This window comes from Protopterus annectens, chromosome 4.part0 (genome assembly GCF_019279795.1).
Source record: "Protopterus annectens isolate FY-2018-M chromosome 4.part0, PAN1.0, whole genome shotgun sequence".
NCBI lineage: Eukaryota > Metazoa > Chordata > Ceratodontiformes > Protopteridae > Protopterus > Protopterus annectens.
The window spans coordinates 699710860-699736452 of record NC_056733.1 but is presented as its reverse complement, the minus strand read 5'-3'; the positions used below and the strand labels follow the sequence as shown (position 1 = coordinate 699736452).

The following is a 25593-nucleotide window of genomic DNA, read 5'->3' as shown; positions in this document are numbered from 1 at the left end:
AATTGAAAAACAATATTTGGTGATCACACCAACCATCAGAACATGCTTGGCCATGACCAGAAGAGATTTTTGCATAGTCAGGGACCAGACAGCCAGAAAAGACCTTCTTCTTAGCCACCACAGAATGAAGACAATTACTTTGGGTCTTTCTTCCTGAACTCCAAGACGAGTTGGCCAGTACCACAGCATAGTGGTGTAAAGCACCAACAATAACCCAGGCCTCCTGAATTCAATTACTGGCTGGGACATCTGAGGCCCCAGCAGAGAGGGATAGGCACACATATGGGGGTGATGGGAGGGGTACACGTTTGAGGCACACTCAGCAGTTTGGATTCCCTGGTAGAGAATGGGGAATGGAGGGGAGGAGCATGTGTTTGAGGCACACACTGAGCAGTTTTGGTTTCCCTGGTGGGAATGGAGGGGAGGGTGTGTGTTTGAGGCACACTGAGCAGTTTAGTTTTCCTTGTGGAGAATGGGGAAGCAACAGCAAAGTGCCACCAAGGAAGGGCAGGCATCCTGCTAAGGAGTCATTTTAGGAAGGAGGACAGTTAGGCGCTGAACACACTCAAGAAAGTTGCTGGGCATGCACATGCACAAGGTGTAGGTTTAGAAATTACCCATAGCAGCCACATAATTCTAACCTAGGACTCCTCAATCTCTTCTCTGGAGCAAACTCTAACATGGAACAAGTCATCAGGAGTCAGTAGGGGTAGGTAGCCCCAGCAAACAAGGAGAAGCAATGGTATCAGCTTACAATCAGCTGCGTAGGAAGAAAAAGTAGAGCCAAAAAAAGTCTGATACGAGTTCATGGATTACTACAAAAGCTTACATATAAAGGACAGCATAGCAGCAATACCATCTCCTTATTTTCTCACTCTCAGCAGAACAAGGGGAAGACTACAATTTCTTAAATGGCAAAAAGGCTGGCTTCCAGAGCTCCCTTCTTCTTCTTTCGGCTTTTTCCCCGGTTAGGGATCGCCACAGTGGATCACCTGTCCACTCATGATTGGCAGTGGAGTTTTACGGTGTCGAGTTGCCAGCCTGGTGCCCAACCTTCCACAGAAGGCACGCACACACTCGCACCCAGGGCCAATTTAGAGTCTCCAATCCACCTACAGCATGTCTTTGGTATGTGGGAGGAAACCAGAGCACCCGGAGGAAACCCACGCGACCACAGGGAGGCATGCAGACTCCACACAAAAGGCATCCCAGCCGAGAATTGACCCGGAGAACCTATTGCTGTGAGGTAGCTTCCAGAGCTCCCTACTTCTGAAAAATCTAAATCAGACTTGTCCTCCACATTTGTAACTCCAAGAGATAACTAAGTATCAAGAAAACAATCTGTTCACTTCCCCAGAGATATGAATGACAGAGAAAGTCAAATTAACTTAATGCAGTTTTGAATGGATAAATGGAGGACTAGGCATTCCATTCCATCCCACAAAAGGGACTTAACTAGTGACCACAGACAGGATAGGAGCTGAAGACAGAAATGTGATGATTGGAACAGAAATGGATGGAGGAGAGCAAGGATGATACAATACCAAAGGAAAGAGCAGAGGCAGGTTAATATAAACAGAAAAGATAGGTAAACGCAAATGAACAAGCAAAGATTCTACACTTTGGCAGGCCTGGGTATCCAAAGGTGTTCATCTGAATGCAACTAAGTATGTTTCTGGCTGAAAAAAAAAATCCATTAATTAGAAGTGCAGTTAAGCAGATGCGGGGACATAAGATGCTGCAACTACAGTAGCACAGGGCAATGCATAATCTATGAAGGTATGAACAAACACCATCTCTGCTGTGGAAAAGTGTCCTGCCTACTTCTGCTGGCTCAAGGAACTAAGGACTACAGAATGAGTTTCCTGTGCTAGCTGTGCTCCACTACAAGACATACCTTATAGGTCTTCAGCAGAGAAGCATCAACACTGGTCATTCCAGAACAAAAGCACGAACACTTCAGTCACCACTCACCTTTGGTGGGTACAAAAGGTTGAGAGATTGATACAGTCGAAAGTTGACAAATCCAAGGAGTGTCGTGTAGAACTCTGTAAATGTAGCCATCACTCTATAATCCACATCAGTGGGATGCTATTTGAGACACAAACAAAAAAAAACATTGATTACAATCTCCACCAGTGCTGTAGTAATTCAGTATTATTCTCTCTGCTTTCTGCATTCACTACCTATTTTGAAAGGGGTATGTATACAGACGTAAATACTCCCACTAATTTCCTCCTCCTGAATCAAGAAAATCCTCACATTTAACCCAGCCAACTAAACAGATTCCAACTCCCTGTCTCAGTCTAGCTTGCTAGAAGCATCATGTCACTGTGCTTTGCTACTTTGTTATACACTACCTAGAAACCTCAAAAGAAACAAAAATGCCTACATTATTTATTTTATTTTACATTTGTTGACTGTGATAGTCCGACTGGATACATGTCCATTTTCAGCCGAGGCACGGGGTAAAAAGCTCCACAATAATAATAATAATAATAACAATAGTAAAATAATATTCCAAGAGAGCAAAGGATATAGATACAATAAATCAGATAGTTCACTGCAGTAGGAACACATAGACATATGCTAAATGTTAACACAGTGAAAACAAAATATGAGAGAGATCATTTCACAACTTTAGAGCACATTAGGGAAACTACAGTATAGAGAAATGATAAACTCAGCAGGCATAAAAAGAAGTTATGTCCTTACCATAACGTTCCATGTGGAGTGTTCATCTCGCCTTGGTTATTACACATGGGTTCGGAGCCGATCCTCGGCTCCGTGCCGGCCGACTGCAAGCTCTGCATCGAGAAGAAGCTCGAGGACATCCAATACCCACAATCCCCCTCTGCCTTTACCTCAGATCTAGTTTGCAAGCAAACCAGACATACAGCACGCACACCTGCCAACTATATACATAAAAGTACATATATACAAACATACCAAGAGTATGATAGTAACAGCAATACTGCAACAGCAGAAGGAGAGTACTCCAGACCAGGCACCAAATCGAACGTTCTTCCTAAGGGTGGGAAGGGTGGAGAACAAAGGCGAGATGAACACTCCACATGGAACGCTATGGTAAGGACATAACTTTATGTGAGAGTGTTCAATCTCACTTTGTTCTACATGGGTAGCGCCCTAGCTCCATGATCCTGAGGAACTCAAGGGAGAACGTTCTTGAGCACAGTGGAACCAAAGGTTGCCCTATCCCTAGAAACCCTGTCCACTTTGTAATGAGAAATAAATGTATGTGGTTTAGCCCAAGTAGCAGCTGACAAATGATGTCTAAAGGTAAACGAGCTGCATGAGCCAAAGATGTAGAAATTGATCTGGTAGAATGTCCTCTGGGTTTGCTGATAATGTTTGATCAGAATTCTCATAAACATAAATGATACAATCATTAGCCACTTGAAAGAGTTCGTTTCGTAACTGCAAGACCCTTTCTGCTGTCAGCAAAAGCTATAAATAGCTGATCAGATTTCCTGTGATCTTTTGTTCTATCCAAATAAAATCTGAGTTGTCTATGGACGTCCAGTTTGTGCAACATATACTCTAATTTATTAGAGTGGTCTTTAAAGAAGGTGGGTAATTCAATGGACTGGTTAATATTACTAGTAGAACAAACTTTGGGAAGAAAGGATGGATTAATGCGAGGATACTCTGTCAGAACGAAAAATTAAATAGGCATGATTGACTTAAAGGGCCAGTAGCTCAGACACCCGTGTAGCCGATGTAATAGCCACCAGAAATAATGTTTTCCATGACAAAAATTTCAAAGTGCAACTTGAAGCTGGTTCAAAGGGTGGTAACATCAATTTAGAGAGCAATAAATTTAAATTCCATGGTGATGTCGGACTTCTGACTGGTGGTCTGATATGAAAAGAACCTTTTAAAAGGCTTTACAGAGTCTGTGAGCCATAATAGGTGCACCACTTTCTTCTATATGATAGCTAGAAATGGCAGCCAACTGTACTCTTAAGGTAGCCGGAGAAGCTCCTTCCTGAAATAAATCGGTTAGAAATTCTAAGACCTTATTCAACGGAGCTGTAACAGGGTCCAACTGATGTGACTCAGCCCAGATGACAAAACGCTTCCATTTACTAGTATAAGTTTTACAGTGGAAACTTTATGAGAAGCTACCAAAATATCTTGAACCGCCGATGTAAGGGGGATTGACCTGGCTAAGGAAGCGGAGCAGCCAAGCTGCTAGATGGAGAGATTCCAGGGATGGGTGAGGAACTCCTGACGAGTGAGTCAGTAGATCTGGCTCTGGGTCCAGCATCCAAGGTCCCCACGCGTGACGCAAGAGAAAGGGAACCAAATTTGACGAGGCCAGAGCAGACAATGAGAATTATAGTCCTCTGAAGGTTGTTTGCTTTCTGCAGAAACTTTGCAATCAGGGGAAATGGAGGAAAAGCATATAGGAGACCCGGGGCCAATCGTGCACCAGCTGGCCCCTTGGGACTTCCCTGAGGGGGTAATAGGGCAAAGTAGCTCCTGCATTTGGCGTTCATTGGAGACGCAAACAGATCGGTAGGCTGGCCCCATTTGCGAAAACCTTTTCCGCAACTGACTGTTTGAGGGACCACTCGTGAGGCAATAGTATTGCCCTGCTCAGCCTGTCGGCTATGACGTTGGATGACCCGGGATGTGCGTTGCGATCAGAAAGCGACGGTGGACTCTGCCCATTGCCAAATTCTCATGGCCTCTCTGCATAGTTGGTAAGACCTCGTTCCCCCTTGCTCGTTTATGTACCAGACTACGGACATGTTGTCTGTCTCAACTGCAATGGTCCCTGGAGGAAGAAGGGGAGCAAAGTGTTGCAACGCCAAAAACACTGCCCTCAACTCCAGAACATTGATGTGCAGATTGTACTCCAGATTGGTCCATTCGCCTTGGACTGTCTGTCCCTGAAAGATGCCCCCCCACCCTATCAGGGAAGCGTCCGTGGTTATCATTGCTGACGGTGTGGGTAGCACAAATGGTCTTCCGCTGGATAGGTTGCAAGTCTGTAACCACCACATTAGGTGTGATTTGCACGTTTTCGTTATCAATATTTCGTGAGTTAGTGGAAGTTGTTGGAATGACCATTGTGCAAATAGAAGCCATTGTAGCACTCTCATGTGCAGTCTTCCCAATGGTATTGCTATGAGAGAAGCTGCCATGAGACCCAGAACTTTCAGAACAATTCTTGCTGGGGATTTCCTGGACGACAGCAGAAGGGAAATGTTGGATTGAAGTGCAACTATTCTTTCTGTTGGAAGTTTTAGAACTAACTGACGGTATCTAACTCCGCTCCTATGAATAAGATATGCTGTGATGGCTGTAGCAAGGATTTCTGAAATTTACTGAAATGCCAAGATGTGTGCAGAGTTGTAGGAGTAATCCCTGGCATGTATCAGTTGACGCCTGGTGGTGGCAGACAGGAGCCAGTCGTCCAGATACGGAAACACCTGGAATCCTAGGCGCCTCAGATGAGACGCTACCACTGCCATGCATTTGGTGAAGACCCTGGGGCTGTGGTCAGACCAAAGGGCAGGGCTCGAAACTGATAGTGACTGGCTCCCAGCCGAAGCGCAGTGATCTCTGGACGCCCTGGCCATTTTGATGTGGTAGTATCGTCCTTCAGATCTATTGAGCACATCCAATCGTCCTTCCGTAGAATGGAAGGATCGATTGAAGCGTGACCATTCGAACTTTTCCTTCTTGACAAAAGTGTTGAGATGACTTAGGTCCAGAATTGGCCTCCAGTCCCTGTTTTCTTTGGAACTAAAAAGAACCTTGAGTAAGTTCCGAATCCTATTTGGTCCGCTGGGACTGGTTGGATGACTCTTTTCTTAGCAGCTTTGAAATTTCCGTAGCTGCTGGGTCTCGCAGATGGGGTGGTACATCTGGGAGTTTTCTCTTTGGAATGGGGTGGATAGAAACGGATTTTGTAACCTCTGGTAACAATGCTTTTACCCAATTGTCTGAAGAAAGGTTTTGCCAGGCCTGGGGGTATAAAGCTAAGCGACCCACGACTGCCTCCAGAGCAGGACAGTCGGGCCTCCTCTCAGGAGTGCTGAAAAGGTTTACCAGGGAGGTTATCCCTGTCACCTTGGTTTTGCGGACCCTCTGCCGCCAGGGTGGCGTCTTCCACCTCTGCCCCCCCCTCTGCCTCTAGAGGGGGCATCACCCTGTGTGTTTGGAAAAGACCCTTGGGGTTTACGAAACCACATTTTCCCACCACGTTGCCCTTTGGGGTACGGTCTGGAAGGGTGGAAAACGGACTCCGACAGCAGACAGAGTCTTTCCCTCCTGTTCACACCGGTAAGGGTCTCCTTTACTTTAGGGCCAAAAGTGTGGCTCCATCAAATGGGGCGTTAGTAAAGGAAGACTTGAAGGCTTCCATAAGCGAACATAAGCGCATCCAGGATTGCCTACGAAGAGCAATCGCTGAAGCCGCTGCCCTACTCGATCCTTCGCTGCATAGGATATCAGCCTCATGGACGAAGTTCACAATGGACGTAAGGGTGTTGAGATGCGCTGTAACTTTCTCTGAGACAGCGGCATCTGTAGCACCCTGGAGGGTATCTCCCAACTCTTTGACTAGATCCCTCTGTAAGCGTGTAAAATGGGTCAAATAGTTCAGGGAACATAGAGAAAGCCGCTGAACTGAAAATGCGCTTCCCATCTGTCCATGGTCCTAGAATCTTTGTTAGGTGGATGGACAGATGAGGAAGACTCCGACATCTCCTTTTTCGTGGCTGCCACCACCATGGCGTCTACGGAACTCCTTTGGTAAGGTAAGCTTTGTCCTGTGGTGCCGTGATGTACTTATTTGGCTTCCTAGGGACAGGTTCCACCGTGTCAGGAGTCTCCACGCCCTTCGAGCAATTAATTCCATTAACTCATCAATGGGCTGTGTGTCCCAGGGGGAGGAAGGGCCTGCACCAAGTGCCTTCAGCAGAACTGACTCATCCGCAGAAGGGGAGGGCTTGCCAGTCACCTCTCTGTTTAAGGATCTCCAAGATGTCAGCAAAGAGACATCCTCTGAAGGTGACTTAGGGGACCCTTCTGACTCATCTAAGTCAGTATCAGATGTCAAGGATTCTTGTGGAGAATCCAAGTGTCTCCTCTTACACAGTCTTTTCCTAGGAACTTCTTCGGGGAGCATCCGAAGAAGCCTCCGAGGAAGAGGGGGCACCCTCCAGGGGTGGCTGAGACACTGGTGCCCGACGCTTGGACGTGGCCGTGGGTGCAGAGGAGGATAACGGTCCTTTGCGGAGGAGAAGCTGTACCTGCTGATGTGGTTGTCTGAGTAGACAACACCTTCCTCATGAGGTCGAAGGCCCCGGGTCCCGAGTCGAGGTATCTCCCGGTTCGAAGAAATGGGAAGAATCCCGAAACAGGAGCCGAAGGCACCGACCCGAGGACGGAACCGAATCGATCCGTGCGAGGCCCGAGGAGAGTCGGAACCGAAACATCGGTCCGACTCTCGGTCCCGAACCCAGGACAGATCTTCGGCCCGAGACTCCGGTACGGATCGGATGGAGTCGAGGTAAACGGTGCCGACCGAGAAAAAGGCGGTTCTGGCACCGAGGGCTCCACAATCATCAGGTCAGCCTCTTCCGGCTCGAAGACTGAACAGGTCTCGAGGAGGAACAGATGGAGATAGTGGCAGGCCTTCAAGTCTCGACATCAACTGAGAGGAGACCGAAATAAGCTTGGACAGGGCCGTATGCTCCATAAGTTTCTGCACCACACGGTCCACGCCGGTGTCGGAAAGGGCTCTCAAGAACAGTCGAAGGGATCGAAGACGGAGCCGACCTCAATAGAGTCGGTGGAGGAGCTCTGTCACCGGTTCCAAGACTCGAGGCTCGAAACTGCCAACAGTTGAATACTCGGCCCCAAGTCTGTGGAACCGGTGATCCAACTAAACTCGAAGAGCTCGGAGCCGATGTCTTTGGCTCCGGCCTTCGACCCCAAGACTTGGATGCCTGGTCTGAAGCATCCAATGCCTCCTGGAAAGAGGGTTTCAGCAATCCTCTATCCATCAGTTTCCTGCGCCTATCTGTCATGACCCTCCCACTAAAAGAGTGACAAATAGAGCAGTCCTCTTGTAAGTGGAGAGGGCCAAGACAGTAGACACAGGAACTGTGGTTGTCTGTGACCGACATTTTTTGGCCACACTGACAACGCTTGAAGCCAGATTTTAATTTTTCTGACATGACAACAAGAAAGAATGACAGTCCAGTAATTAAAAGTCACTTCCAATGAGAAAAAACAGTCAAATCCGGTATATGTGTCAAATCCTGTAATAAGCAGACTACACAATATTTAGTCCAAGTTATTTAAGTAGGGGAGGTAGGCCCCGAAAAAAAACTCTGTACCCTTTAGTTAAACTAAGTAACTAATCTAAGGAACCGAGATATCAAAGTCCACTCACACACCTACTCTAACTATTCATAGACTATATTGAAGAAAATTTTTGAAAAATTTAAACAGAAAGATAAATTCTTATCTGTAAAAGCCTCGAGCTAGTCCCCAGCGATGCGTATGCAGCAGCGGCAAACTAGATCTGAGGTAAAGGCAGAGGGGGATTGTGGGTATTGGATGTCCTCGAGCTTCTTCTCGATGCAGAGCTTGCAGTCGGCCGGCACGGAGCCGAGGATCGGCTCCGAACCCATGTGTAAGAACAAAGGCGAGATTGAACACTCTCACATCTGTACATTAAGATATGACACATCAGATGAGTGGAGTACCTGCTTGCTGACAGTCTACTAGCTAAAGAAAGACCAAAATGTTGGATTGAGTTAGTCAGGGTATAGGCATGGACAGAGCCAGTTAGTTCTTAAATATTTTTTGAGGCCTTTTTTAAACAGGGGAAGAGATAGCTCTTGGGTAAGGTTTGCAGGAAGAAGGTTCCAAATGTTACCCACTGAGTTAGCAAACAGAGAATCACCTGCTGTATTATTGGATTTTAGGGTTCGGACTGATAGCTTGTTGGACGAACGAAGTGGCCTGATAGCATTATGTGGGCTAATAATGCTCTTAAGGCTTGGGGTATTGTCCGGATGGTTGAGTATTTTGTGAGCTACTGTGAGCTGGTTAAGCTATAGAAGGGAAGGAAATTCCAGACAATTAAGTTCAGTTAGGTTTTTGCAGTGGTGTGTCCTGTTATGCCATACCTGTGACGAATCTAGCTATATGGTAGTAACAGGAAGATAGTTTGCTGAGGTTAGCTTTAGACAGGTTTGTAAATACTGGTGAGGCATAAAGGAGAGTGGAGAGAAGATGGGTTTGGGCAATAGCACACCTAGCAAAAGGGGTTAGGAAAGGTTTGGCCTTGTAGAGGGATCCTATTTTTTTGTTGCTGGACTTAATAGTGTGGTTACATGCGCATCAAATTTGAGGTTAGTATTTATTATTACTCCTAGGAGCTTAGCTTGGTTATCAGGGGGAGATGACTGTACCACTGTTAGACTTGATAGTAAATAATGGATGAGTGGATCTAGAGGTGGGAGAGAAAAGCAGTAGCTTGGTTTTGTTGGGATTCAAGAGAAGTTGTCGATCAGTTAGCCAGATTTCAATACTGTTAAAGGTATTCTGGGTTAGGGATAGCAGATTAGTTGTTGAGGTGGAAGAGCAAATCAACGTGGAATCATTGGCATATTGGATACAGTGTACATTTGGGATAGTGGTATGAAGGTCATTTATGAAGATAGAGAAGAGGAGGGGACCTTGAATAGAGCCCTGAAGGTGACCAGGAGATGTGATGACAGTTTGTCCTGCCATAAGACAGCCTGCTGTCTACCCCTTAGATAGGACTGATACCATTGTAGAGAGGGATGGAAGAAAGCTTTCAGGAAACTGAGCAGAAGATGATGATTGTCCATATCAACGGCTTTAGAGAGATCCAGAAAGAGTGCAGATGACAGCATGTTGCTGTTTCGATTAAGACTGATGACACTGGTGAACGATAAGAGGGCTGATGTGGTACTATGGTGTGGTCTGAAATCATGCTGGGACTCTGTGAGAAGTTTATTATGGTTAAGGTAGTGCATTAGTTGTATGTGGACACACTTTTCCAAAAGGTTTGCTAGAGGTGAGAGAATGGCTATGGGCCTAAAGTCAGACAATTCTGTGGAACTACTCCTTCATGTAGGGGTATTACATGTGAAATTTTCCATACTGATGGAATGGTTGCCTCGGAAATGGATCTATTAATGAGGGTAGAGACTGGGATAGCGATGGCCTCAGCAGCTAATTGCAGGAATTCAGCTGGGAGGTGGTCTGCTGTTAGAGAAGTGGGTTTAAGTTTTTTGAGAAGGGTTCGTATTAGGGTAGTAGGGATAGTTGCAGGAAGCTTTGAGCTATCAAATTTATTTTCATTGTGGCAGGGGGGGACTGGGTTAGGGGGGGCTAGGCTTGGTAGAAGTGAGTTGGGTGGGTAGTGTCCAGATAGTTTCCTTAAAAAGCTATTAAATGTGTTTGCGATAGTCATTGGTGTTTCGTTGAGGGCAACTGTTGGGGTGGGAGTGGTAGTATGGCCTGGGTGGAAGAGGTTATTTATTCCAACACAGAACTTTTGGGGTTTATTTTGATGCTTTTGTTGTAGGTAGGTATAGTAATATTTTTGTCTGATATGATGGATTTTTTTAGTATCATTCATTGTTTGACAGTATCTGATGAAGTCTATAGGGTCTCTAGTAGTATGCCAAGTAGACCAGGCCTTGGCATTAACTAAATATGAATCCACTACAAAGAATGAACTTACACAAATCTTGCTCTCCCACATCCACAGGCATACCACCACCACAGTGGTATAAAATAATTGCCCCAGTATATTAATAAAACAGAAGCCTTGGCCAGCTCTGTGGCTTAAAGGAATTAAGTCCTAGCATTTGCCCACTTGACTTAAGTTTAATTAGTAGCCCAGGGACTGCAATTGTAATCATGAGGGAGGTGAGAGTTAAGCAGCGAATGTCGCCTCACCTACCTCTAGGGAGTGGCTGCAGTTGACCTACCTCTAGGGAGTGGCTGCAGTTGGTCAAACAGGACCACCTTGACAGCTACTCTTGTTAATGTGGCAAGAAGCACTGCAAAACTGAAGCTCTGTGTGTGAAGGTATACAAGGAACAGTACAGCATAAACACTACTGGAAGTCAGTGGCAAGGGCATGGTAGTTGCATAAACAAAAAGCCTGGAACCGGCTCAACTCCCTCCACTGACGGAAAAGAGTTAACCAGAAGACTTTCATCCTTATAGGAAATTAACAGGCTGCAAAGGCAGCCATGGGGAGACCTAATGGATATATGAGGACAGGGAACACAAAAAATAAAGTGAAATGAAAATAGAATCCAAAACAAAGAAATGCATATGTATTAAAAGATAACAGAAAAAGTTATAAGGCGTGGTATATGTATTATGAATTACAGTATGCTCTTAAAAGGCAGTGCCAAACCCTTGGACAAGTTGTGCGCAAAGTGAAGGAAATGCAATGACTTTGTGAAAATATACAGAAGCACCAAAGGTAAGCCACAGCAGGCACATAGGCTAGAGACAGTAACTGAGTGAATTCAGAGCGGCTTATACAACTCTGACATACAGTCATACTAACTATAACAGTATGAGCTTTAAAGCAGTGCAGCTGGCAGGGGTAAGGCCACCTGACCCATACTGCTGCAAATTGGGCTTACCAGTACACACTAAAGGAGCACTGCTGCCTCCAGTAACAGCCAGAACTCTTAAGATTTATACCATAGGGCTGCTGCAGAGATACATTCAAGAGTTCTCAGGATTAGATTGCGTTCTGTATACCCTAGTGCAATCTTACCAAAAATGCAACTGAAATTTGTACAAAACTATCACGTGTCTGGGTGTATGTATATATACACTCCCAAACATTATTTTTCAGAAAGGTGGGAGGCAAATGATAACTCTTCACTTCCAATATCCTCTTCCCAAAGTCACAGTAAAGTTTTCAGCAGTAAGATTTCCTAAGCAAACCAGGAAAAAAAATTACGGTTTCCCTTAAATAAGCCAACCTTTAAATATTTGCATTGTAGCATTGGGCTTAAAGCAATCACTCTGCAACAGGCAGATACTAAACACTATCCAGTATATCAAAACAGATACCCTGAAGCTGAAATCACAAAGCATAAACATTTAGAAACTGAATAATAAAGTTAGTTACTTCACATAAAATAAAGCATACTGCTTGAAAAATAAACATGAAAAATAAGAACAATCCTGCAGAAAATTTATAATAAAAGTTCTGGATAGACAGATTAGGTACTGTAAACTATAAATACTAACTGAAGATGTTCTTCGTGTTTCACTGTTGCAGTCATCACATTTGGGTTATCTGCCTGCAGGTAGCCCTCAGCCGGCCTGAATACCAGAGTCTTCGGATTTCTGCGTCGGATGCTGTCGCTTCTTCCATGACGTCAGGGGGTATAAAACATGCAGCCGACGCCATTACATCAGTCTTTCTTGCTGTGCGGTGACCGAAGCAGAAGCAGTTCGCAAGTGCCGGTCGTCCGACTCCTGAAATTTTAATTTTCGAGTTTCAGTGTCAACATTCTCAGGACCTGGAAACAAGGATTCCTATCATTCCTTGTCTAAGGACAGAGTTCCTTTGATGGGCAGAAGCCTGCTACCACAACAAGTGACTCCCTTTTACTCTACCCCCCTGCCACCCAAACCATAACAACAGACGCATCAGACTATGCATGGGGGGGCTCACATTGCAGGGCAGTGCATTCACGGCAAATGGAACCCAAGACAGATGCACATGCATATCAATCAAAAAGAAATGTTAGCTGTACAGAATACTCTGACAGCCTTCAAAGACCTTATTCTTCCAGGACAACTATTGGTAAAGACAGACAACACCACAGTTATGCAGTATGTAAACAAGCAGGGGGAAACCCACTATTATCCTCTCTGCAGACTAGCCATAGCTCTGTGGAGCACAGCCTTGAGCTACCAAGTGCACCTACAAGCTCAATTCCTGCCAGGGAAACTAAATTCACTGGCAGACGACTTAAGCAGAAATTTCATGGACCTACACGAATGGAAACTAGAACCCAAAATATTCAACCTCTTGAGGAACAAATGGGGGACCTCAGAGGTAGACCTGTTTGCCACCCCCAAGAACTACCAATTGAACAAATTCTGCACCAGAACTCCCCACAGTCAAGCTTGGAAAGTGGATGCCTTGTCCTTTACCTGGGAAAACCTCTCGGTTTATGCCTTTCTCCCTCTGCCTCTCCTCTTGAAGATTCTACTAAAGATCAAACAGGACAAGCCAAGGACAATACTGATTGCACCAGACTGGCCATGCCAGCACTGGTACCCCCTCTTGCACAGTCTGACACTGCTACAACCATGGCACCTACCTCAGACACCTTCTCTGCTGTCCCAGCAGGCGGGCCAGATTCTGCACCCTCAGCTTCATACTCTGAACTTTGCAGCCTGGCTAATTCCATGAGCTCCCCTCTAGCATCCCTCAGTAAGCAGGTGCAGTATGTCATTCTGGAGGCAAGGAGGCCTAGTACCAGAAAATCCTATGCTGAAAAGTGGAAAAGATGCTGTTCCTGGAGCCAGGCTCAGGGGATGGGCACAACAGTGCCCAGCTTACCTCATATTCTAGAGTACTTAGAAATGCTCCTCGAGGGCCTATCCTTCTCGTCAATTAAGATTTATGGCTCTGCCATTTCAGCACATTATAATACTGAGCCACCCCTCATCTTTCACCCCTTGCTAAAACAATTCCTTAGAGGGGCCAAAAATTTAAGACCCCCCCCCCCCAAGAGTGCTCCCACTCCAGCCTGGGACCTTAACTTTGTATTGGAAAAGCTCACTCACCCCCCCCCCCCCCTTTGAGCCAACTGCAACAGCGGAGTTGAAATTCCTTATTTGGAATAAAGCCTTACTTCTAGCCATCACTTCAGCAAGAAGAGTGTCTGAATTACAGGCCCTCATTGCAGTGAAACCCTTCATTATCTTCCATGTAGACAGGGTTTCCCTCAGGACTAATCCTTCCTTTATGCCCAAGGTGGTGTCTAATGTGGCCCTAAACCAGTTCATTAATTTGCCTACTTTTTTCCCTAATCCACAGAACAAAGGGGAACAGATACTGCACTCTCTGGACGTGCACAGACAACTTAGATTCTATCTGGACAGGACTAAGCCTCTCAGAAAATTTGACCAGCTGCTAGTTGGCTTTGCTGCAGGGGCAGTGGGGAAGGCCATTTCAAAGCACTAAGGAAAACCTACCCCACAGGGGATAAGATCACATTTCACCAGGGCTGCATCTGCCTCTACGGCATTTCTCAGAGGAGTCTCTACAAGGAACATCCAGGAAGCTGCTACCTGGAGCTCTGTACATACCTTCACCAAGCATTACCACCTATCTAGCTTTTCTAAATCCAGCAGGGCTTAATAGCTGGCCCTAATGCTCTTTAACTACCTCCTCCCTTCCTTAACTTTGGGAATCAACCCAAATGTGATGACTGCAACAGTGAAACACTAAGAACATAGTACAGTTGTGTACACTTACCATAAATGTAGATGTTAGAGTGTATTCACTGTTACAGTCCTGGTTACCCTCCCTCAAGCCCCCCTGACTTCTCTTGCCTCTACCTTTCCTTCTTGTTTGGTATATATATATATATATATATATATATATATATATATATATATATATATATATATATATATTTATGGGGGTGTACCATACCATATAATTGCTTCCTGTTGTGGGGGCACCTGACATCTGGGGCAAGAAAAACTGATGTAATGGCATCGGCTGCATGTTTTATACCCCTGACGACCTGACGTCATGGAAGAAGCGATAGCATCAGACGCAGAAATCCGAAGACTCTAGTATTCAGGCCGGCTGAGGGCTACCTGCAGGCAGATAACCCAAATGTGATGACTGCAACAGTGAATACACTCGAACATCTACATTTATGGTAAGTGTACACAACTGTACTATGTATTGTATCCTACCTGCCACAAGCTTTCAAAATCAGAACAGATTACAGGAAGTTCTTACAGGTAGTTTGCTCTCTCTGTGAATGTTTCAGCAGCTCTTCAGCCAAGCTTCTCACTATATATTTATATGATGATTCCCAGGAAAAGATCCCACGGAAGTTTAAATTTTGAAAAATAATTTCTTGTTTCCACAGTTGCACACTTTTGGGATGGGCAGAAGAGGCCCGAATAAGGTAATATCTTTTGACCTACCTATCTTTTCATCTGGAATAATAATTAGGCTTCAAGCACTACTGATGCGTGCACAGCAAACTAAGTTTCACTTTCAAGCCGCAATACAATTCCATAGTAGCAAATACAGACTTAAATACAATTTCACACACTACTTTTAAATACTGCCCATTACTAAAATGTGAGTACAATGCAACTTCTTTTAATTTTTATCCTTTCCGGAATTGCTTATATTTTTCTAAACTCTATATAGTTAATTCTGAATTTCCCTTTTGAAAGGACGGCTACATCTTTCCAGCTTATTATGACTTTTCAATGATAAAGCTGATAGTAAAGATGGTTACAATGAAAATAACAAGAATACAGACCTTAACTCAAAAGATGAAAATAAAAAATGCTGAAAAATACAAGCATCTCAGTAAATATACCAGATGAAGATTATAATAGATTAAGATACCAGAATCTATGACTACAGATCAAACCAACCAAGTTAAGATAAAAGGCCGTTTTACAGCAGAAGTACCAGTAAAGGAGAGTGCAACAGCTATTGCTTTTTTAACACCTTTACTGAATTATCACTTAAGACCTAGGCAAAAGTACAGTTTTGTACCTACCATAAATGTAGATGTTCGAAGATCCACATTGCTGCAGTCCTTACACTTGGGTAGTCCGCTGTCCTCGGTCGGCCCGAATATCAAAGTATTAGGCTGACGTCGGTCAAGGCGCTTAAGACTGACATCAGGACGTCAGGGTACAAATGCGCATGACCGACGTCATATCCTCAGTCTTTTCTTGCCCCAGATGTCAGAAGACCCTAAAAAGAAAGGTCCAAACCAAAAGACAGCAAAAAACAACCAACCACCCTTGCACTAATCATATGTACAATATATACAATATCCACAATATTCACAACCCAAACCACACAACCGACTCTAACTACAGAGGGAAGGAGGAGGGTAAATTGGACTGCAGCAATGTGGATCTTGAACATCTACATTTATGGTAGGTACAAAACTGTACTATGTTCTTCATCTCACATTGCTGCAGTCCTTACACTTGGGTAGAATCCCAAAGCAGAGGTAAGGGAGGATGGCAAAACTATAAAGCAGTAGGGGCTGCCAAAATGCCCTGTAAAATTGCAGTGGCAAAACCAGCCCTAGATTTAGAGTAAAGTGGAAGGTGGTAATGCTTAGAGAAAGTATGCACTGAACTCCAAGTAGCTGCCTCCAAAATATCTTTAGTTGCCACCCCCCTTAAAAAAGCTGTAGAAGTGGCAGTAGCCCTAGTGGAATGAGGCCTAATCCCAGCTGGAATCTCCTTACCATGATGGGAATAACAGAAAGCAATACAAAACCCAATCCACTTAGAAATAGTTTGTTTTGACACAGGCTTGCCCTGAGAACCCAAAGCAAATGAAACAAATAATTGCTGAGACTGCCTGAACCCTTTAGTTCTGCTCAAATAATATCGCAACTGCCTGTGTATATCCAAAGTGTGCAAAATCTTTTCCCCTTTATTTTGGGGGTTTGCATAAAAAGTAGGCAAATGAATAGTTTGGTTTAAAGCCACACTAGAAACCACTTTAGGCATAAAGGAAGGATTAGTACGCAAAGATACCCTATCCTTATGGAAAATTAAGAAAGGCTCAACCGCCATAAGGGCCTGTAATTCAGAAACCATTCTCGCAGAGGTAATGGCCAACAAAAAAGCAGTCTTCCATGATAAATATTTCAACTCTGCTGTTGCTGCAGGCTCAAAAGGTTGTAGAGTGAGTTTCTCCAACACAAAATTGAGATCCCAAGCAGGAGTAGGAGCTCTACGTGGGGGTCTTATATTCTTTGCCCCTCTAAGGAATTGCTTAAACAAAGGATGAGAAAACAATGGTGGGTCACAGTCATAGTGAGCAGAAATTGCTGCAGCATGAACCTTAATAGAAGAGAAGGACAAACCTTTGTCCAGTAACTCAGTAAGATATTGAAGAGCCACACTTAAATTAGGCTTAGAAACATCAAATTCCTTTGCTGTACTCCAAAATAAAAATCTCTTCCATTTATCTGCGTACACTTTCCTTGTACTAGGCCTTCTGGCCTCCAAAATAACATTCAAAACTTGCTGTGGAAGCTGAAACCCTCCAGGGTTTAAAACAGAATATGCCAGGCTGTTAGGTGAAGAGAGTGAAGTTTGACATTGAGCAAATGACTGTTCTCCTGAGACAGCAGGTGCGGAATCGAAGGCAAAGGCCATGGAGGCTCCCGTACCAGACTTCTCAGTAATGGGTACCAGTGCTGTCGAGGCCAATCTGGAGCTATTAAAATCATCTTTGGCTTGTCCTGTCTGACCTTCAGGAGTACCTTTGGGAGGAGAGGCAGAGGTGGAAAGGCATACACATGAAGATTGCTCCAATTGAAAGAAAGAGCATCCACTTTCCAAGCTGTGGGATGAAACCTTTTGTGCAAAACTTTGGCAGCTGGTAGTTTAGTGGAGAAGCGAACAGATCTATGTCTGGAGTTCCCCATAACACTGTCAATTTCTGAAATACATGAGGATCCAATTTCCACTCGTGGGGATCCATAATTTGTCTGCTCAACACATCTGCTAAGGAGTTCTGTGCTCCCGGCAGAAACCTTGCCTGAAGATTTAACTGTAAACTGAGAGCAGTCTCCCACAAAATCATTGCTTGTCTGCATAGAGGATAAGAATGTGTTCCCCTTGCTTGTTGATGTACCACATGACAGTTGTGTTGTCTGTTAGAACCAACACCTGTCCTGGAAGAAGTAAATCCTTGAAAGCTATTAATGCAAATTGGACTGCTAACATCTCCTTCAAGTTGATATGTAGATGTTGAAGTCTGGCAGGCCACGTGTCTTGTACCCACTTTCCATTTAGATGAGCTCCCCAAGCTTTGTCTGAGGCATCTGTCGTTAGAATCTGACTCGCCTCTGGCCGGGTCACAGAGAGTCCCTTGTTTAGGTGACATTCCTGAGCCCACCACAAAAATTCCTTTTGAATGCAAGGTATTATCTGAATGACAGTGTCCATATCTTGGCAGTGCTGCGTCCACACATTTTTGAGATACCATTGTAGCTTCCTCATATGCAGTTTGGCATTGGGAAGCACCAGAATACAAGATGCCATGAACCCCAAGGCTTGAAGGACTGTCCTTGCAGTCAGCCTGGACTGATGAGACAATTGATGGAAGTAAAGAGAAAGATTCTTTTGTTTGTCCGGGGTCAAAAGGCCATCTGGGATGCTGTATTCAGTCTCACACCCAGAAAGCACATGTCCTGAGAGGGTACTAGACTGGACTTTATTTCGTTCACAGAATACCCCAGGCATCTTAGCACTGCTATCACATATCGTAAATGATGAAGAAGTTCGTCCTTTCCTTGGGCCAGAATCAGGCAATCGTCCAAATAAGGATAGATCTGTATTCCTCTTAGCCTGAAGAAAGCTATCACTGGAGCCAGAACCTTCGTGAACACTCTGGGCATGTAGATAAGCCAAAGGGCAATGCAGAGAACTGATAATGAGAAGTCCCAGCCCGAAAACGCAGATACTTCCTGCAACTTAGCCTGATAGGAACATGAAGGTAAGCCTCCTTGAGATTCAGAGTCACCATCCAGTGATCTTTGCCCAGCAGAGGTAAAAGCTGTTGTAACGTCAACATTTTGAACTTGGGAATGTCCAGATAAGTGTTGAGGATAGATAAATCCAAAATTGGTCTCCACGTGTTCCCCTTCTTTGGTACTAGGAACAGGCGAGAATAAAATCCTAGGCCCACTTCTGGCAGAGGGACCGGTTGTATGGCCCCTATTTGAAGCAGCAGAGCAATTTGTTTGTGAGCCTCTAGTCTTTGCTGAGGAGGAACGTCCGGCATGCCTTTGAAAGGAGGCAAGGTATGGAAATAAAACCTGTAACCTTGGTGTATGATATCCAATACCCATCTGTCTTGGGTAATCAAACTCCAATTTTCCTTGAAGAGTGCCAACCTTCATCCCAAAGGTGCTGCCAGGCAAGAAGGATCTGGCAGCTGAAAAGGTAGGTCATTGGGCCTGTTTACGAAAGGACTGGCCCCTGCCCTCACCGAAGTTTGTGCAGGTGAACTCCTGTTCTAGGTCTGAAGGAGCTCTGAGCTCTGCCCCTACCACGTCTAGATCTACCCCTAGACTGTGAATCATAAGAAGGATCGTCCACCCCTTAGCAGGCCAATTCCTACTAAACTTGGAGGCTGGACTTGCAAAAATCTTTAACAGCCTGCATAGACTTAGCCTTGTCTTCCATTTTCTTCAAGACTGACTCCACAGGTGAACCAAACAACACATCAGACTGTAAAGGAGCATCCAAAATCCTTGTCTTAACATGGTCAGATAAATTCTGATCCCTCAGCCAGGCGTGCCTGCGAAGAACTGACCCAGTGGCAGCCACCCTAGACGAGGCCTGAACAGCATCAAAACCACATTGTAAAGAATGCTTACCCACCTGTTCAGAGACATGTACCAAATCTTGTAATTCTTTACACTCAATGCCTTCCGCCAGAGCATCTACCTTAGACTTCAATTGAGAAAGAAGATAGTTTTGATATTTCAACATGTGAAACTGGCAATTCAAAGCCCTCATAGCTAAGGTGGAAGAAGTATAGACTTTCTTTCCCCATCTATCCAAAGCTCTGGCCTCTTTATCTGGAGGAACCGGATTCTTTACAGCAGAGGCCTTGACACCCTTAGGTCCCTGACTAACAGTTTCTGGGTCCGCCCTAGGACTCTTATAAAGATATTTATGAGCCTCAGGCACCCTGTAATACCTATCCGGTTTAACAGGAGCAGGAGGCAAAGAATCAGGATTAAGTGAAGCCTCTGCAAACACATCTTCCACAACATCCAGAACAGGTGGTATAGCCAAAGGCCTATGCTGGGGTAAAAGCAAAAATTCCCTAAGCCTTTTCCTGGAATCAGAGAAGTCCTGACCTTCCCACTTAAAATGCTCCCTCATGGAATGAAGAGTCTCTGAAAAGAAAAATCCTCTGGAGGAGAAGCAGAAGGAGTCGAATCATCTGCATCAGAATCAGAATAAGGAGAGTACTCTGAAACATCCGAAGCCTGCTCAAAACTCCCCAACTCTGGTTCCACCCTAGGCCTCTTATCAGGAGGGGGAAAAGAACCTCTAATCAAAGTAATTAAATCTTCTGCCATTTTAAGCATGTGCTTCTTGGGCACAGACCCTGTAGAACTAGGAGTGACACCAACAGAAGCTAAACCTGGCCTGCCTCTGGGAGAAGCCTTGGAAACAGAAGGAGAGGGCCTAACCACCCTAGGAAGGGAGGGAAGTACAGTAACCTGAGAAGCCCCTTCAGCCTGACCTGCCTCCTGAGAGGCCACATCCTGCAATATCAAAGTCTCCCCCTGGGACTCCAGAGAAGCCTCCGGTGGAACCAACTGTTCCAATGACGCCTCTAAAGAACCGGCGTCCGCTACGGACGACTCTTCTTGCCTGGGTTTAGCTGCTTTGTCTTTGCGCTTCTTCGAAGAAGCGGGCGTCGGAGCATCCGACGGCATATTGTAATTGCACCGCTTCCCGAAGACCAACCTGGCACAATCTAACCTTCGCTTAATAGTGCGCTTATTGAACCTAGCACAAAAGCGACACCCAACAACGTCGTGCTCAGGCCCCAAACAAGGAATACACAAAGTATGATAGTCCCTTTGCGGTATCTGCTTCCCACAAGAAATACCGTTATTCACTTTTTCTGACATCCGGTAGACCACTGAGGCAAGAAAAAACTAAAATATTCCCCAACGGGGTACTTAGCCAACTTTGACTCGGTCTGAAACTCCGAATTCGAAAAATTTCAGAACGCCGAACAGCACTTGCAACGCTGCTTCTGCATCGGACCATGCGGCAAAAAAGACTGAGGATATGACGTCGGTCATGCGCATTTGTACCCTGACGTCCTGATGTCAGTCTTAAGCGCCTTGACCGACGTCAGCCTAATACTTTGATATTCGGGCCGACCGAGGACAGCGGACTACCCAAGTGTAAGGACTGCAGCAATGTGAGATGAAGAACATCATATATCTTTATAAAAGAAGGCAAACTATGTTAACATGTTCGCAGTTACAAACATGCAAATACATGCTTTTATACAATCATCAATCCAACATTATATAAATTTCTCAATTCATACTTGCCCTCAAGACTCGCTCCTTCTCCAAAAGATTATTCTGCAGGTATTGTTCCCATTTTTTTTGCACCTACCCTTCCTAAATATCACTTCAGATTCCGTATCCCATCTCAAAAAAACGTGTTAGTTACACCCATTTGCTCACCTACTATGTCTGACAAGAATACTCTGTAGGGAATTTTTAAAGTCTGCCAACTTTTTACATGCCCAAAACAGACTTTCCCAGTAACCTCTTCTTCCCTGTCACACCTCCAACATTTAACACATCTACAGAAAATTTCTTTGGAGGCTGTTTGGGGTGTAAAAATACCAATGCAAACATTTCAAAGCAAAATCCTGAATCTTCTAGACTTTGTTGCATATTTGGGAGCCATACACATGCCCTCCCATTGTTTCCTTAGGAAGTGCTTATCCAGTCTCTCAACTCAATTTTCTAACCGCCTTGACTGAGTCCTATAGTTATTGTGCAATATTTTATATGGCCTACACATTATTCCTTTTTTAAAAGCACCTTCTACTCTAGATTCAACAAAAAACTGTACCAGAGCAGGTCTTTCACTTTGGATTCCTCTATTTCCTCTCTGCCTACAGTCTGATATCAGTCCCTCTTTCCCATTCTCTTACCTTTCCCTCTCTAGTTATATGCTCCCAATAACTTGGTTTCTTTGCCGTTTTTTTCCAGTATATTCCAGCCTCCTCGTCTATTCTCTGTACCCTTTACATGCAGTCATCCTTATCAGCAGTACCTCCTTTCTCCATTCTTGCACTGAGTTCTTAAAATACTTTGATACTTTATGAATATTATTATATTTTGTATGGCTATTATCCCCCTTAAGGATCTGTATTCAGAATCCCATTTTCTCCTTACTTCCTGGATTTTCCATTGCTTCAATATCAACCCCTTCTACTTTAAATTACAGCTTTCTGCTTGTGTTATGTATACAAGCTTTAACTGTGTTGCTCTAAAATATACCTTCAAATCAGCTAATCCTAAACTACCTTGCTCTATTGGAAAGATCAACTTATTCCACTTGACCTTTGCCCTTTCCCCCTCCCAGATAAAATCCTTCAGCTCTATTAATTACTACAGTCTCCTCTGGTTATTAAAAATATGCCTGACCTGTACATAAAACTAAAGTGACTAAAAACATTTTCACTGCTTGTATCTTGCTACAGTACATAGGTTGTCATAGCTGGGTGTGGAAATGAGGTAAGCTTCCGCTATCTATAAAATGCTCCCATGACACGTCTCTCTAATAGTCTCTGACAACCCAAGTCCAGCGCCTGACCTTCATCTGTGACTTAGTTTGCAAGCCTGGTGAAACCATTTGCAGTGACAGGAGAAGGTGCAAAGGAGGGTGACTGGCACTTTAAAACTTGTTGCTTCAGGCACGTCAGGCTCATTAGCATCAGAAGGTAAACTCTGATTTACAATCTCTGCTGCCTTGAGGCAATACCTAGTCATGGTAAAGGCTTCCCCCATTAAGGCAGTTTGAAGATGTATTCGACCTCTCTCTGGTAGCTCCAGTGATGATACTGATGCCAAGTTGTACTGGCCTCACCTTTCCCCTTGGATTACATCTGTGGTGGAGAGAGGGGGAAACATACTGCTGGTTATCAGCTGGGTTCCTCAAAATTCCCTTGCCCAGGCCTATGCCCAGGACAGAACACTCCAGCATTGCTTTGCAAATGGTGAGACAACATGGAAAGCAGCAGTTACTTGTATTAAGCCACAGCACTCAAGTTAGCATAGAGTGAAGTACCAACATCTGCTTCTGATAGTGGGAGAGTTCCTCTGATGTCACTGTGTAGCTGCTGTTCGCCTTAACTTGAAAAGCCCCCAGTCAAATAGGTTCTACCTCACCATGTTCCATTTGCTCCACTGGATGTGTGGGCCTTAGGGAGTCCCCATCAGGTGGACTGCTAATCATACACCTGGAAAAACAAAAATCAATGAAATAAACAAGCCTTAAAGGTGGGCACATGGAACATAATGATGATGACTCCAGGCCTTTTGAAAGGTCTACAGAACATCGGTGACGCTCAGCAGTCATTAACAACATGCAGAGCAGATTGCAGATGAACACTGTGGCTCTCCAGGAAACAAAGCTGTCATTTACTGGATGTCTCATGGAGAAGGACTTAACTTTTTTCTGGCATGGGAAGCTTCCAGAAGAGACCAGGGAACATGAAGTTAGTTTCGTAATCAGAAACCATCTTATCTGCTTAGTCATACCACCAAATGTGGGAAAAGAGAGAATGCTCAAAATTCAGCTACTAACACTAGTGGCCATGGTCAACATCTTCAGTGTCTACATACCTACATTAACTTCTACCCAGGAAGTGAAGGACAAGTTTTATGATGAACTTGGTGCTGCCATCAGTGAGGTGTCTTACCATGAGCCGTTATTCATTCTTGGTGCCAGAGTTTACAGTGACCACTGCAGCTGGCCATCCGGTCTGGGACAGTTTGGAACAGGAAAGATGAATAAAAACGGACAGAATCGCCTTGAACTTTGTTCTCAATATCACCTCTGCATAACCAACATTTTCTTCAACGTAAAGCCCCAGCACAAAATTCTGTGGCGACACCCAAGATCAAAACATTGGCACCAGCTTGACCTCATCTTCATCAAATGCAGCAGTTTAGGTAATGTCAGGGTAACATGCAGCTCCCACAGTGCAGACTGTGATAATGATCACCTGCTCATGTGTAGTAAGGTTAACATCTGGCTGCAAAGGTTCTTTCACTTTAAAAAGGAAGGGAGGCCGTGCATTGACACTGGCAAGACCCATGACCCTTCAAATGTACGCAAGTCTGTCCAAGCACTTGAAGAGGCCTTCTCCCAGCTGGATAGCACTGACATCATCAAGAGATGGGAAAAATACAGAATGATATCTATAACACTGTGATATCTACTTTTGGGAAGATGGCAGTCAAGTGTGCTAACTAGTTTGAAGCCCACACTGAAGTGCTGAACCCCCTGACTGAGAAGAAGAGACAGGCACTGGCTGCAAACAGGTCTCTCCCAATGAGGAGACCTTGCAGGCACTCCGGTGTATTCAAAGTCAAGTGCAGTGGGTAGCTCAGTGGTGTGCAAAAGATTATTGGCTCCACCTCTGTTTCAAGATCCAGAAAGAAACGGACAGTGGTAACATGCAAGGAATGGACAATGGGATCAAGCAAGCCATCAGTTCATCACAAAGGAAGATTGCTCCACTTAAATCAAGTGCAGGCAAAGTCTTGAGGGATGGAACCAAGCAGATGGAATGCTGGGTGGAACACTACTCACAGCTGTAAGCCAGAAAGACCATAATAATAGAGAGAACCCTGAATGCCATTGAGCATCTTCCAACTGTGACTGAACTCTATGATGAGCCCACCTTGGAGGAAGTCAACAATGCGCTAATAGTACTCTCTTCTAAAAAAAAGCCTTTGGGAAAGATGGCATTCCCTCAAAAATCCTTAAATGTGCAAATGGTACTCTAATCTCAGAGGTGGATGCAATGCAGAAGCTGAAAAAGACTCTTAAAAATCTCAACATCACAAATCTCAATGGCTGCCTAACAGAAACAACCACATTCTTTAAATAGTCAAGTTTATGGCTAGCCCAGTAACAACTTCCAAAGCCACAGTGAAAACACCAGGAAAAAGATTAGCTCTTATTCTGGTCCTGGAAAATCTCACTTGCTCTCTGGACCAGCTAGAGCTGCAATAGGCAAAGGGGTCCTCCTTGCTCAACTTGAATACAGGGCTCCCCATCACAGCCACAGCCTTAAAAAAAAAACTCATACAATCTACAGTCCACCGAAAACAAAATCTGCCAAATCATTTCCAGTTCCTCCTCTCAGGAACACCACTGCATCACCCTCTTCAAGGCCAAATGGCTAACAGTCTCCTACAAAATTGGGCTACACCTACTAGAGTCTCTTATTTTCAAACTACTTCAACCAGGTACCTTTCCGCCTCTTGCAGGCAAACTCCATAATAAAACTACCCCCTATAACCTCAGAAACCTCTCCCAATTAACTCCCTCACTGTAGACACTCCAGACTAAACTGCACTGTACTGACCATTCCTTCTCCATTCGTGCACCCAAACCATGGCAATCCCTCCTCCTTTACCTTGAAGTCTTTCTCCACCTTCAGACCAACTCAAAAGATATCTTCATCAAAAATTTGACTGCACA

At 44.6% G+C, this 25593-nt stretch overlaps 1 protein-coding gene across 1 annotated transcript in view; it reads right to left on the bottom strand.

The window, feature by feature from the left end:
* The window catches only part of PES1 (pescadillo ribosomal biogenesis factor 1), a 773399-nt gene that overhangs the window by 274103 nt on the left and 473703 nt on the right, over positions 1-25593 (bottom strand). The window contains exon 7 of the mRNA XM_044068668.1: positions 1975-2091. Coding sequence (XP_043924603.1) covers positions 1975-2091 — 117 coding nt within the window. The remainder of the gene's footprint in view (positions 1-1974; positions 2092-25593) is intronic.